The sequence below is a fragment of the Rosa chinensis genome, chromosome 6 (assembly GCF_002994745.2).
Source record: "Rosa chinensis cultivar Old Blush chromosome 6, RchiOBHm-V2, whole genome shotgun sequence".
Classification (NCBI taxonomy): Eukaryota; Viridiplantae; Streptophyta; class Magnoliopsida; order Rosales; family Rosaceae; genus Rosa; species Rosa chinensis.
In genome coordinates, this window is record NC_037093.1 from 26,635,575 (window position 1) to 26,649,193 (window position 13,619).

Consider the following 13,619-nt stretch of genomic DNA (forward strand, 5'->3'; position numbering starts at 1 on the left):
GGTGGTAGTTTTTCAATAGACTTGATGGGAATCTTACCTTGGCATGCTTGTCTAAATTCAACATCAAGTTGTCAATGTGATTGAAGCCTAGTTCTATTTGCTACTATTAAGCATGAAATTTGGTCACATCAAGTACTTGCTAAGAACTAGAATGAGAAAGAAAAAAAAATATGAAAACAGGTAATTTCCTCTTTAGACAATGTTTATCTGTAACATGTACTATAAATGAGGTTTTTTACCACCAAATGCATTACATATATTATTTCAAGTGTGCAAATGCAACTATGGTCAAACTATTAAACTCTATAAAGGATATGCCAGGAAGTAATTTATACATGATTTCTATACAAGGAATTGATACACAATTTCTATTTCCATATAAGAGATCGATCCACAACAAGATTTCCATTTTATACAAGGAGTTCACACTACACATGATACAAGAATTGAGCTCGTAATCAAGGTAGTCTTGAACACCGATTAAACATGAACATCTCCCATCCACCGTATCTGTCCTCTTTGGCTCCCCTATTAAGATGTAACCAACACGCCATGGTCAGTAGCCACAATATGCCATGATCAATTAAAATATACAGATAAAACTCCACAATTAATTTCTGACATCTCCGGAATTTTTTCATCCAACATGGCAATAAGATATGTCTGAAACAAAAACAATAGTAACGGCAAGAAAAGTAACAACAAAAAGCTAGTGATTGAACATCATCAGCTAGCTTGCAACATAATGAATACCTAGAACTTGAAGATAACAATAATTAAGACTATAGGAAATTACAAGAGTGAAAGAATGCTCGAAGACTTTATGCAAGGCTTCAGTTTTGAGTTTTGAGTTTTAACCTTTAACCCATGTGATGCCATTATTGATCTTCATGAATGCAAAGTTCGTAGATTTCATTTCATTGAATATCAACGATTTTATTCTTCTGCTCTGTTATTTGGGTAAAAATATATTTATGAAACCAGAAAGATGAAGATAAAGGGATCCAACTCCTCTAAAGTGAGGAGCCGTAAATCATTATAAAGTTCATAAAATCTATATCCTCCAAGCGATCTAATCATTGGTGAAATTGCCACATCATGTCGGAAGACTTGGGTCATAGGGAGTTTCCTCTCAAACTATAGATAATGGTGCATCTACCCTCAATAGCGGAGCTTGCCCAAAAATTTTGGAGGGGTCAATGATATATTTTCTCGTAATTTTCAATTATTATATAATGTGTAATCTATGAAAATTATGACCAATCAAATGCAGCCACATTTGGATTTGGGGGGGGCCATAACCATCTTATGGCATAATGAAGCTCCGCCACTGTCTACCCTGCACTTTCTTTCGCTGACGTCCTCCATCAACCGAAGACAGAGAGATCAATATTCACCTACCTTTAGCAACTAAATCTCAACTCATGCATCTTCTCTCTCATTTTGTTCTTCTTTCTTTATCTCGTAAACAAATAAGTGTTTTCACATTTGATTATCAAAGGATATGTGATTTTAGTTATAATCAAAACATTTGGCATAAACACATATGCGCTTGGATCTACAACCTGTCAGATTCCAAATGAATTTGGGATGAAACAAATTTGAAACAGAACCCAAATGAATCTGGGTTTAAATGATGCTTCCATTGATCCATTGTCATGTGTTAGTAGCATCATGAAGTAAATCATAAACCAACCTAAACTTGGGTCAACAACTCCTCAGATCTCAAGAATAAGGAAAGAAATTGTTGTTTCTAAAGAAGAAGATCTTAGAATAAGTAAGAACAAGTTATCTAGTAAACTTGAAGATGTACTGAGAGAGACATGGTGGTAGGTTGAATATGAACTCATAGAAAGGATCGTAACGGCAAATTGTCGTTAGTTGTGTAGCATAAAACAAAATGTTGTGTAGGATGATGTGGTGTGAAACTGTGAATCTCAACTATTAGATTTTTGAGATGATCAAGATTTTAAGAAATTCAAGAAAACTGCAGAAAACTAACTTTAGAGGATCTCAATTAAAGATAAGAGTAATGCTAGGTGAACCACCTTTTGGAGAACCACCTAGAGCCCACCTTAGGTGGTAGTTTATGTGGCATATCCATATCATCAAAACATAATTTCTATCTTTTCATATTTTTATTTTTTCTCAATTATGAAAACTCTTTTTTTTTTTTTACTTTCTTGAAAATATCTTTTAAACCCTATTCTTTTTTCTTTCTGATCTGGTATATGAGACGTCTGCATTAGATGTTATCTTCTCACCTCCTCACACCGCTCCTCATCCCTCTCACCTCCTCTTCAATTTGATCAACGCCTTCTCAATTTGATTTTGGTTTCCTCGCAAGCATCGTCAACAAACACTCTTCCTAAACGCAGTTAGTTTTTTTTTTCCCTGAGTATGAAACACGAATAGCATAGCTTGTTTGGAATTAGGATTTAGGGGGAAGTGGATTTGAATTAGAATTTGGTATGTTTCTTGTGTTATTTTTTTTATCCTGAATTATTTCCAGCTAGAACTCTTTTTTCTTACTACTACTATACAAGGATTTCATAGATTGCTGCACTAGAAGTTTTTCCCTTTTGTTTACTATTATCGTGTTTCTTAATATGTCAATAGAAATTAATATGTGCTATGCAGTCCATCCGTGCTTCAATGTGTTTATAGAAAGAAGAATGATAGATCATTAGCAAACAGAATTATGCTTTTGTAATTTTGTACAAAATTACCACGTTATCGTACGGAGGTTGATCAAACTCCATTGGTTTTTTTCTCTTTGAACACTATAAATATAAAAGTGTCTTATAAGGATATTATGCATTTGACTACTGACCACTACTCAAGACAAAACACTATGTTCAGGTTGTGTTAGAACAATAATTAAGTTTGAATTTTTTTTATTGATAAATAAAATGTAAAGTTTGGCTTTGATAACTGGACAACATGGTCATGCCTTTATTTTAGCCTTTTTGTTGTGTTTGGAGTTTAGGATTGTTATATTCACCGTCTCATTATTTTGTTCAGGTGCTTGAGGAATGGAACGATTGTCCAACGAATCAGAGAACATTATTCTCACTAATGATCAAGGTATGTTGTTTATGTTAAAATTTTCCTGAGATAAGTCTGAGTTTTGTTTTGATGGCACATATGTGAATAGACAAAATTACTTAAATTGTCTAGGAACTTGTCTAGGAACAATGGATGATTCACCAAAGAGCTTAGAGAATAATCAAGAAATTAAGGTGGAAGAAATAATGCAAGTGCCCAGTGTTGAGATGAGCTTTGATTCTATTGATGAGGCATATGACTATTATAGAAAATATGGGAAGCAATTGGGATTCCCAGTGAGAAAGAGAACATCAAGAAAGGGAGATGATGGGAACACAAAATATATAACTATTTCATGCGGTCGAGCCGGAAAATTTAAAAGCAAGTCCAGTATCTCTCTAAAGTCGCATCCAAGTGTGAAGACTGATTGCAAGGTACTTATTAGACTTGGTAAATCCCTTGATGGAAAGTGGAAAATCAATTCTACAAAGCTTGAGCATAACCATGGTTTGAGTCCAAGAAAATCTCGTTATTTCTCAGCCAATAGTGAACTAAGTTCATCGATAAAAAGGAGGCTTGAACTAAATGATGTTGCTAGAATAGGGTTAAACAAGAGTTATAACTCAATTGTTGTTGAAGCTCAGGGATATGACAATGTGCCATTTTTGGAAAAAGGTGCTCAAAATCACATTGAAAAAATTAGGCGATTGCGGCTTAAGGAAAGTGATGCTACTGCAGTTCAGACCTACTTTTTGGATATGCAAGATAAGATTGCTAGTTTCTTCTATGCCATTGATATAAATGAAAAGGGCAAATTGAGAAATTTTTTTTGGGCATATGCAAGGAGTAGGGCAGCATATCAAGAATTTGGTGATGTTTTTACATTTGACACTACTTATTTGACAAATAAGTATGAAATGCCCTCTGCTCCATTTGTAGGGGTCAATCATCATGTGCAATCTATATTGCTTGGATGTGGATTGATTTCAAGTGAAGATATTGAGACATTTGTTTGGTTGTTTAAGTCTTGGCTAACATGCATGTCTGGGAATGCTCCTAGTGGAATAAATACTGACCAAGATAGAGCCATGAAAAATGCCATTGAGATTGTTTTTCCAAATACTAGGCACCGTTGGTGCTTGTGGCATATATTGAAGAAGATTCCTGAAAAATTGAAAGGATATACAGAATATGAATCTATCTCGATGACCTTGCTAAATACTATTTATGATTCGTTATCTCAAGTTGAGTTTGAAGAACGTTGGGATGAGATGATTAAGCAATATAAGTTGCATGAAAATGATGGTTGAATGTCATGTATCAGGAGAGAAATCGCTGGGTTCCCAACTTCGTCAAAGATTGTTTTTAGGTAGGAATGTCTACCACACAACGAAGTGAAAGTATGAATTCATTTTTTGATGGCCATGTCAATTCCAAGACTACCTTGAAACAATTTGTGGAGCAATATGAAAATGCATTGAGAAGTAAGATGGAGAAAGAGAACTATGAAGATTTCAAGTGTTTCTCATATAGTCTTCCTGGTGCAACTCATTATGACATGGAAAAACAAGCACATGATATCTACACAACTTCGAAGTTCAAAGAGTTTCGAGATGAATCAACTTGTATAATGTATTGTGACTTTATTTCAGTTGAAGTGGATAACTCAATTTTACAGTACATAGTTTATGAAGATATCAAGATTGGGGAGATGAAGAATACTACTCATTTTCATGTTTCATTCAATGAAGAGAATGATGAAGTTAACTGCAATTGTTGCCTCTTTCAGTTTAAAGGTATATTATGCAGGCATGCAATATATGTTCTGATTCGTCATAAGAAAAACATGATTTCAGATAAATATATCATGAGAAGATGGAGGAAGGATATGAAGAGGTGTCACACAAGGGTTAAAATCAGTTATGGCATATGAGATGCTAGACCTCAATCACAAAGACTTGACAAGATGCAGAAGAATTTTGATGACAGTAAGGAATTAGCATACGATTCTGAAGATAAGTGCATGATTGTTATGACTTGGTTGTACAACCTAAAAGATGAACTATCCAAACATGATTCCAAGAACATTGGTGCTTATAGTGGTGCTGAACCAACGCCTGACTCACCTATCAAATATGGGAGTAACGTTGATGGTGCTTCAAATCCAGGTCAATATATACTTACTCCATTAGTAAATAAGAGAGAAAAGGACGCCCGCCATCTAAAAGGAAGGTTTCTAAGGTAGAGGAAAAGGTAAGAAAGAAGCAGAAAAGAAAACAAAAGAACAAACATGGTGGAACAGTACTAATGAAGAATTAGGAGTGAAGGTGTGTAACTTAATTGTTTAAAGTCTTTTTTTTTTTTTTTTTTAAATTTGAGTTCCATATGTCCAAGAATAATATTGTATTATGTATTGTTATGTTTCTTTTATTGGGGTCAAGATCAAGAGGTCGCCCGTTGTTAAAGAGAAATGAATCTAAGAAAGAGCAAGAGCAAGAGGTCAAAAACAAAAACAAAAAACATAAGAAATGAGGCTCCATCTAATAAAAAGCCTAATCATGAAGGAGAAGGATTGAAGGTAAAGTGACTTTTTATTTGTGTTATGTAGGATCCTAATTTCCGAGCCTAGAGAAAAGAATTCTTATGATACATTGTGTGCTTGCATTTTTAAGGAATTTTCACCCTCACAAAGTGACGTCAATCCAAAAAGAGTCCGTATACCATCTAAAAGATTGTTGGAAACAATTTAGTGGAAAAAATGATAGAAGGTATGTATTCAAACTCTATGTATTAAGTTATTTTTTGTACATATTATTTTTATTGATACTCTTAAATTGATGTGATGCAGGTAAAACATGTAATGTAGTTCAGGTTCAAATGGTGACCAAGAGCAGAGCTAACGAGTGATTGAAGCTTGATTTCACTTGAACTTGCTGGAACTGATATATATTTTTTCTTTTTCATATGCAATCCATATTTCAGTTAAAAGATTTCGTACAAGCAGGTCTCGATTATTTCAACATTTTGTTTAACATACCTAATGCAATGTTTTTATCACCTTTTTTTTTTTACAAAACTTTTCTTTTCATTAGAAATAGAAGGTTCTGCATATCCATTTAGAATTTTTCTTCTGTAACACGATGACTTTGCTTTTTCTTCTCTAAAGACTTGAATACTGAAAAGAATATATAAAAGATTGACACAAGTATTGAATTAATAGTTCTCGTTAAAGAGAAATTGTTATGATAATTTAGGATCAATGAGTCGTTGACATATTATTTGGCCAAACTATTTATTATGATTACAAGGCTACAAGTAGTCAAGTCAAGTGCACTCAAACAACTTGATCTCATACTATAATTGTTACAGAGGTTTGGAGGAAAAAAAAATCAATACAACTCTTGCTTAGCATTAGTAGTAAATGAGACATCGGTCGAATCTTTGTCTTCAAAAGACAACTTGCAAGAGCTCTGCCAACATCTTTTCAACTCTTGCTTACCATTAGCAGGAAACTAAAATAAGATCGAGAAGGTTTCTGAGGTCTACGAAACCGAGATTTAGATTTCTAACTCTCAATGTCAATAAGCTTTTGGTCAATTTGGCAAACTGGCAGAAAATCATTTAATTAGTGAGTCTCAAGTGTTATAATTATCATGACATAGATATATAGCCAATATAAAGCATGGGATATTCAATGTCATATCAAGCAAAACTAATTCTGGTTCCATGAGACTATCAAAAGTAGTTCCAGGAACAAACCATATCAAATACAAAGTAAATTACATCAATCAACAAGTTTTCACCGGAATTTTTGTTTTCACGCCAATACATGTAATTGCATTGTACTCAAACCCAGTCAATTGTGTTAAAGTTTCCTGAGGTGCAAGCCTCATTGCATAATCAGATAGTTTCACCCATCTTGGTATGATTATGATCTAGTGCTGGATCTATTTATGTCTACATATATATTGACCAATCATAGTGACTGATATTATACCCCCTTGACAGGAGCTGGATCAGTCATATTGGATTCAAAATTTCAAGTGAAATGTATACCACCAAAAGTTGTTTGCCATGTTTAGATAGAGCTGCTAACATCGATGTCACATAACCCTTTCTATTAGATTAAAGGAACAAGACAAAACTACAAAAGCACAATTCTCTTTGCTAATGATCTACCATTCTTCTTTCTATAAACATATTGGAGCACGGACGGAATGCAGAGCGCATATTAATTTTTTATTATTTATTTTTTAACGAAAGAACATATTATAAAAAGAAGACAAGGTTTCAGGAAAACAAAAGAAGCTAACCAGCGTCAAAGTCCCAAGGAGCAGACTCCTTAGGGTTGATAAAAAAAGACTTGCGAAACTCTAATTCAAATCCACTTCCCCCTAAACCCTAATTCCAAACAAGCTATGCTATTTGTGTTTCATACTTTGGGAAAAAAAAAAAAAAACTAACCGTGTTTAGGAAGAGTGTTTGTTGACGATGCTTGCGAGGAAACCGGAATCAAATTGACAAGGCGTTGATCAAATTGAAGAGGATGTGAGAGGGATGAGGAGCGGTGAGAGGAGGGGAGAAGATAACGTCTAATGCAGACGTCTCGCATACCAGATCAAAAAGAAAAAAGAATAAGGTTTAAAAGATATTTTCAAGAAAGTAAAAAAAAAAAAGAAGGAATTTTCATAATTGAGCAAAAATAAAATATGAAATGATAGAAATTATGTTTTGATGATATGAATATGCCACATAAGCTGCCACCTAAGATTGGCTCTAGGTAGTTCCTCAAAAATTGGTTCACCTAGCATTACTCTTAGGTTTCCCAAAAGGTAGAACCCTAAATTATATTTTCTTGTTCTGAAACTAGCTAGTGGGCAGAATTGTTTACTTATAAGCAGCTCAGTATACCATTTTACCAATATGCATTGTCTTTTGAGTTGGAAGTAGTTATAGAGCCAAATAAATTACTACAATTCCAGTGTTGTAGGATAGTTGTACATCTTAAGTTTCTAGTAAATTTGATCACGTATCAGTTATATAAGGTGGGATGCAAGTGTTACCTAAAAATATGATTCACCTAGCATTACTCTATCTTATAATTTCTTGCTTTGTCAAACACAGACACCATATAATTGACAATGTGGTGTAACTTTTGCCTGTATGCAAATTGTAAAACGGGCAGAAAGCCATGTCTTCAAATTCGTTGCACCGTCCTGTCGGGAAACAATGCAGACAGTTAAGGACAACCACTTTGAGTTGCTTCAGAAACCTCCCATTTGGCCACTGTTAGAAGCATTTCGCAATGGCACCATTTCGAAATCAAAATGTAAGGATTGTCGAAATGAAATACTAAATATTATCCAAAAAGTTTGGCAAACTTTTAACTCAAAAACCACGAGCTCTTAGTTTGGTACTAGAGATGTTTCGTTAAGTATGGAAGACATCTTTTAGATTCTTGGACTGCCTTAACATGGTGAAAAATAAAAAACAAGCGTGTGTTGAATTCAAATCATATGACAGAGATTTTAAACACGCCGTCCCAATTAGTCAAAAACCATCATATAACAATTGTTAGTGATATAGTATAACTTGTGTTGTCTAATTAGATTTCAGTAATTTTTTAATTGTTGCGTACTTCCTAAGTTAACTATATACAGTCAAAAGCACTTGTTTATTCGTGAGTAACATGTTGAGACTGTAGTTGAGGAAGAGAAGAAGGGAGGCACATGCTCCTTGCTAGCTAGAAAATCTAGTTGTCTTCTGGTCAATTACAGTTAAGACTTAATTAAGAACACTTCAGGTGCTGTAATTATTAGTTATTCTTTACATGTTTCGATGCTCATGCACTAGTCTTTGATTAAAACCATGTTCTAGCTCACACAATAAGACGCATCAATTTTATAACCTTAATCTGAACACAAATAGAAATATAGCTTGGCTAGCTATATAGCAGCTTCTTGCTTCTGATGGCCAACATGCATTCTAGGTAGGGGTGCATGTAAAATAGTAAATCTGGAATCTTGGAACCAGGTTGTATTGAAGTAATAATAATACACAAAAGTTGACAGACTATACATAAGAATAATGTACATAAATCTAAACTCTTTTCTTAATTCATGTGGAATGAAGGACTTCTACAGCAGAAATGATATATTAATCATCGGATTAGAGTCGTCACACAACTCATTCGACTGCATATATCACTATATCAGTTTTCTTTTCTATTGCATGTTAAAAGATGTGCAAACTCATTTGATATTATTTTTTTTGTTTTTGTAGTTTATATATTTTGAAAGTTTCGAGCATTGAGAATAAAAGATCAATTATAGAGAGCTATCGTATATACAGCTTTCACGAATCATTATGCTAGTATATTTGCTTTATGCTATATGTTTAATACAAATGTGGGTGGACAAAAAAAAAAATTTCAAGAACTAGTGTTATTTCCGGTGTACATGAAGAGATGCTCGAGGAAAGATGATTACTAGAAATTAGAAGATTTAATATATATATATATATATATATATATATAAATTAGAAGATTTAATATATATATATATATATATATATAATCTTGCTCAGGTGCGGATATCCGCACCTAAGCAAAAACGTACGGATTTTGTGTTTTTCCCCACTTTTCGATCACACATTCACATCTTAACCGTTCAGTTTTTAGGTCCTAATGTATAGATCACCTCTGTAAAATTTCAGCCAATTTGGTGATCGTTAAGGCATCCAAAACTGCAATTTACACGAACGAACCAAATCTGTCGAACCGGAACCGTTCGTATATATTGTTGTAATTTGCAGTTTTGAATGCCTTAATGATCACCAAATTAGCTGAAATTTTGCATTAGGACCTAAAAACTGAACGGTTAAGATGTGAATATGTGATCGAAAAGTGAGGAAAAACACAAAATCCGTACGGATCGAAAAACTGCGGACGTATATCAACGAGTCCTGTTCCCCTGGTCAGCTATTGACCAGGAATTATTTGCTCAACTACCGTTCGATTGAAATCAGACGGATGACAGATCTCATCTCTTAAAAATCTAGATCTGTCAACCGTCCGATTGAAATCAGACGGTAGTTGAGCAAATAATCCCTGGTCAGTAGCTGACTAGGGGAACATCAGTGATATATCAACGGGTGACAAGAAATTCAAACTTTAGATAATATATATACCTCTGCAACCATTCGATTGGATCGAGAGAAGTACCTCACTACTAGACTATATGCTAGTAATCATAAGTCAGAGGATGGATCCACTGCAATGTTGGAATATGTAATTATGTGAATCACAAGGTTTTTCTCCAAATGAAATAGTGAGGAAAGCAAAATAGCATTGAAAGTCCGTTATTTTATAATAGATTATTGCTTTTGTTTCTTGAAAGTTGCATAATTTATAGTTAAATTGTATCAAATGGTCACTCAATTTTTACATATTCGACAATGACACCATTTGTTATCACAACTTTCGTAATGACATCATTTATTAAATTATAACGCTTCATTTTTCTTACGTGTACAGCGAGAAAAATGTGATGGCCATCATAGCAATGGTTGTTTTTTATGATTTGTTGCCATATTTGTGCCAATCATGCTCGCCGTTACGCTTTGTGGAAAATGAGATTTGGAGAAGAGACGCGTTTTTGAGTGGGGTTAGGATCATGGTCTGAGCACCATGCTCAATGATGACCCGTGTTTTTTAACAGTCTACAGTGAAGCTTTTTTTACTTTTAACGGTTTCACTCGGAATTGAAAAGGGAATCTTCCAAGTCAAATCCCAGTCAACACATCACTCTCTTATCCCTTCTCTCTCTCTCTCTCCCTCACCCCGCCCCAATCAATGACAAGTGGTCCCCACCTCCCAGCCCCAAAAGTCCTTCCAATCCAAGAGACTGATCTCCTCATCACCCCCACCCACGTCACCCTCAAATCACCAAACGCCACCTGTCTCCCGTTCCCTCACTGCATGTCAGTCTCTCATAACCCCAAAAAATCTAAAAAATATATCAACAGCTTCTCTCTCCCTCCTTTCCTCCATTCTCATCATGCACTCGCAAAACCAGACTTGACGAAAAAACCACTCTCTCTCTCTCTCTCTCTCTCGCTGTGAAACCCTCAAGTCTCAAGACCATGGAGAACAGCTACTCCTACAACTCCTATCCGGACTCCGGCGGCTCGTCGCCGCGGTCGCGTGAGATCGACTTCGAGAACCCGCCGCCGTGGGAGGACCAGCAGAACCCGAACTACAAGGTCAAGTTCATGTGCAGCTACGGCGGCAAGATCCTCCCCCGCCCCCACGACAACCAGCTCACCTACACCGGCGGCGAGACCAAGATCCTAGCCGTCGAACGCACCATCAAGTTCTCCGTCCTCGTCGCCAGGCTCTCCGCCCTCTCCGACAGCGACGTGTCGTTCAAGTACCAGCTCCCCGGGGAAGACCTTGACGCCTTGATCTCCGTCACCAACGACGACGACCTCGAGCACATGATGCACGAGTACGATCGCCTCTACCGGGCCTCCGCCAGGCCCGCCAGGATGAGGCTGTTTCTCTTCCCGCTCAACCACAGCGACAGTTTCGGCTCTGACAGGTCCTCCGATAGGGATCGCTTCGTCGAGGCTTTGAATTCCGGTCCAATTCCCGCGCCCGACCCGATTTCCAAGCCTCCCGTCGTCGTCCAAAATAACGTTGACTTCATCCCCGGTTGGGGCAAGGCCGGCGTTGTGGTAACGCCGCCTCCTCCGCCGGCGCAGCCTACGGTGCCCGAGCTCGTTGCGCCTCCGCCGGAGTTTCAAGTCAGATCAGGCCTCGGCGGCGACCGGGTAATCGGGTCGGATCCGGTAGTGAACCCGGTGGAGTTCCAGAGGCAACTGCAGGACTTGCAGAGGCTGCAAATTGGAGATCAACCTGATCAACAGTACCGAAGAAAGAGCGATGACAACCTCATCGGAGCAGGAGGAGGAGGAGGCTACGGTGCCGCCGCCGGTGATTATTACATGCAGAAGGTGCCGGAAAAGCTTCCTCCGGTGACGATGTCTCAGCAGATTTCGCCTCCGGCGGGTTACTGGCCGGAGAAGCATGTAGCGGGCGGCGGATTTCCGGGGACGGTGACGGGAGCACCTGAACAGCAACAGCCTATGTACATGATCAGCGCAGGCGGAGGCGGTGTGTATCACGCGCCGCCGATGGTGCGACCGGTGACTGCCCCAACCAATCAAGGGTACTACCACATGCAGCAGCAGCCGCCGCAGCAGCAGCAGCAGCAACAGAGAATGGCTTCGGACGTTTACCGGGACCAGCCGGTGTACAGTGCTATGCCGCAGCCACAGCAACAGCAACAGACGAGTAGTCTACCGCCTCAGCCGCCCAAGTACGTGGCGACGTACGCCGAAACGGCGCCGTATACTCAGGTGGCGTATGATAGCGCAACGGGGAGGCAGGTGTACTATACTGCGCAGGGTGGAGGGGTTGTGCAGCCGCAGCAGGCGTACTCAGCAGTGGGGCCCGCTGCGGTTAGCGGCGAAATGCGAGTGGCGGGCGGGTTGAGCCCGGAGGGTAAGGTGGTGGGTTCAAAACTTCCGCAAACTTCCGTGTGATTTTTTACTTTATTAATGTATTTTATATGATTATGAAAATATAATTACTAAATATCAGAAGAAATTAATAATAGTTTATGTATTATGTAAGAAAAAAAAAAAATATTGATCTGCTTCCATTTTGTGTTACTTTATTTTATTTAGTTGGAGAGATTATGCTTTTTATAATAAAAACTGCAACTTATGAATAATTTCTCTGGACCTATTTGCAACATGAGTGGTGCATATGGTTTAGGAAGGGAAAATTGTATTATGTTTAACATCAACTCGTTGAATTAGGGGTCACTGACCAGTGAAAGATGAAGGGCACGTTTACTTACTTGAAAGGAAAGGGAATGATTACGGGGTAAAAATATTCCTGAGTTTACTAACTCATAAAGGAATCGGAATAATTTCGGGTAAAAGAATTCATGCGTTTACTAACACACGAAGAAATCAGAATGGATGTAGGTCCCACATCCTTATTAGGAATCGATTCCTGAATACGCAGGAATTCGATTACGAAGGGGGGAGATGGGTTTAGGAATAATTCCTCCGGAATCAATACCGATTCCTTTCTTCTCTTATTCCACTTGTCTCCGATTCATGATTATTTTCCATTCCAAGTAAGTAAACGTGCTAGAAAACTATAAAACTGAATTGAGCTGTGTATGAGACTATAAGATAGAAAGACAGTTGGTTAATGGATGTGAAATTTTTATATAATTGGTATTTCCTCAAACGGATATATGCATCGTTTGATAATGTTGAGAATTTTTCTTGATCGTATGAGAAGAAAAATGGTATCCAATAATTTTGAATTTCTTTTGACAGAAAATAAAATCGTATTTCTACTATACAGAAGAAATGTTGGATTTCAAATGGTGTCAAGTAATTTGGACTCTCTTTTGACAGAAAAGAAAATGGAATTTCTACTATATATTCCACCTAATCAAAGTAATCATTAGAGTCCTCAAACATATCAT

At 37.2% G+C, this 13,619-nt stretch overlaps 2 protein-coding genes across 2 annotated transcripts; both read left to right on the plus strand.

Moving 5' to 3' along the window:
- Window positions 1-3,197: 3,197 nt before the first annotated feature.
- LOC112171140 (protein FAR-RED IMPAIRED RESPONSE 1-like) lies at window positions 3,198-4,358 on the plus strand. The gene has a single exon (XM_024308367.1). It carries the CDS (start codon window positions 3,198-3,200, stop codon window positions 4,356-4,358), a length of 1,161 nt encoding a protein of 386 aa, XP_024164135.1.
- Window positions 4,359-11,083: 6,725 nt separating this feature from the next.
- On the plus strand, window positions 11,084-12,795 carry LOC112172171 (trithorax group protein osa). The gene is made up of 2 exons (XM_040508844.1): window positions 11,084-12,576; window positions 12,610-12,795. The coding sequence occupies exons 1-2, from the start codon at window positions 11,191-11,193 to the stop codon at window positions 12,652-12,654; spliced, it is 1,431 nt and encodes a 476-aa protein (XP_040364778.1). The 5' UTR covers window positions 11,084-11,190; the 3' UTR covers window positions 12,655-12,795.
- The last annotated feature ends 824 nt before the right edge of the window (window positions 12,796-13,619 follow it).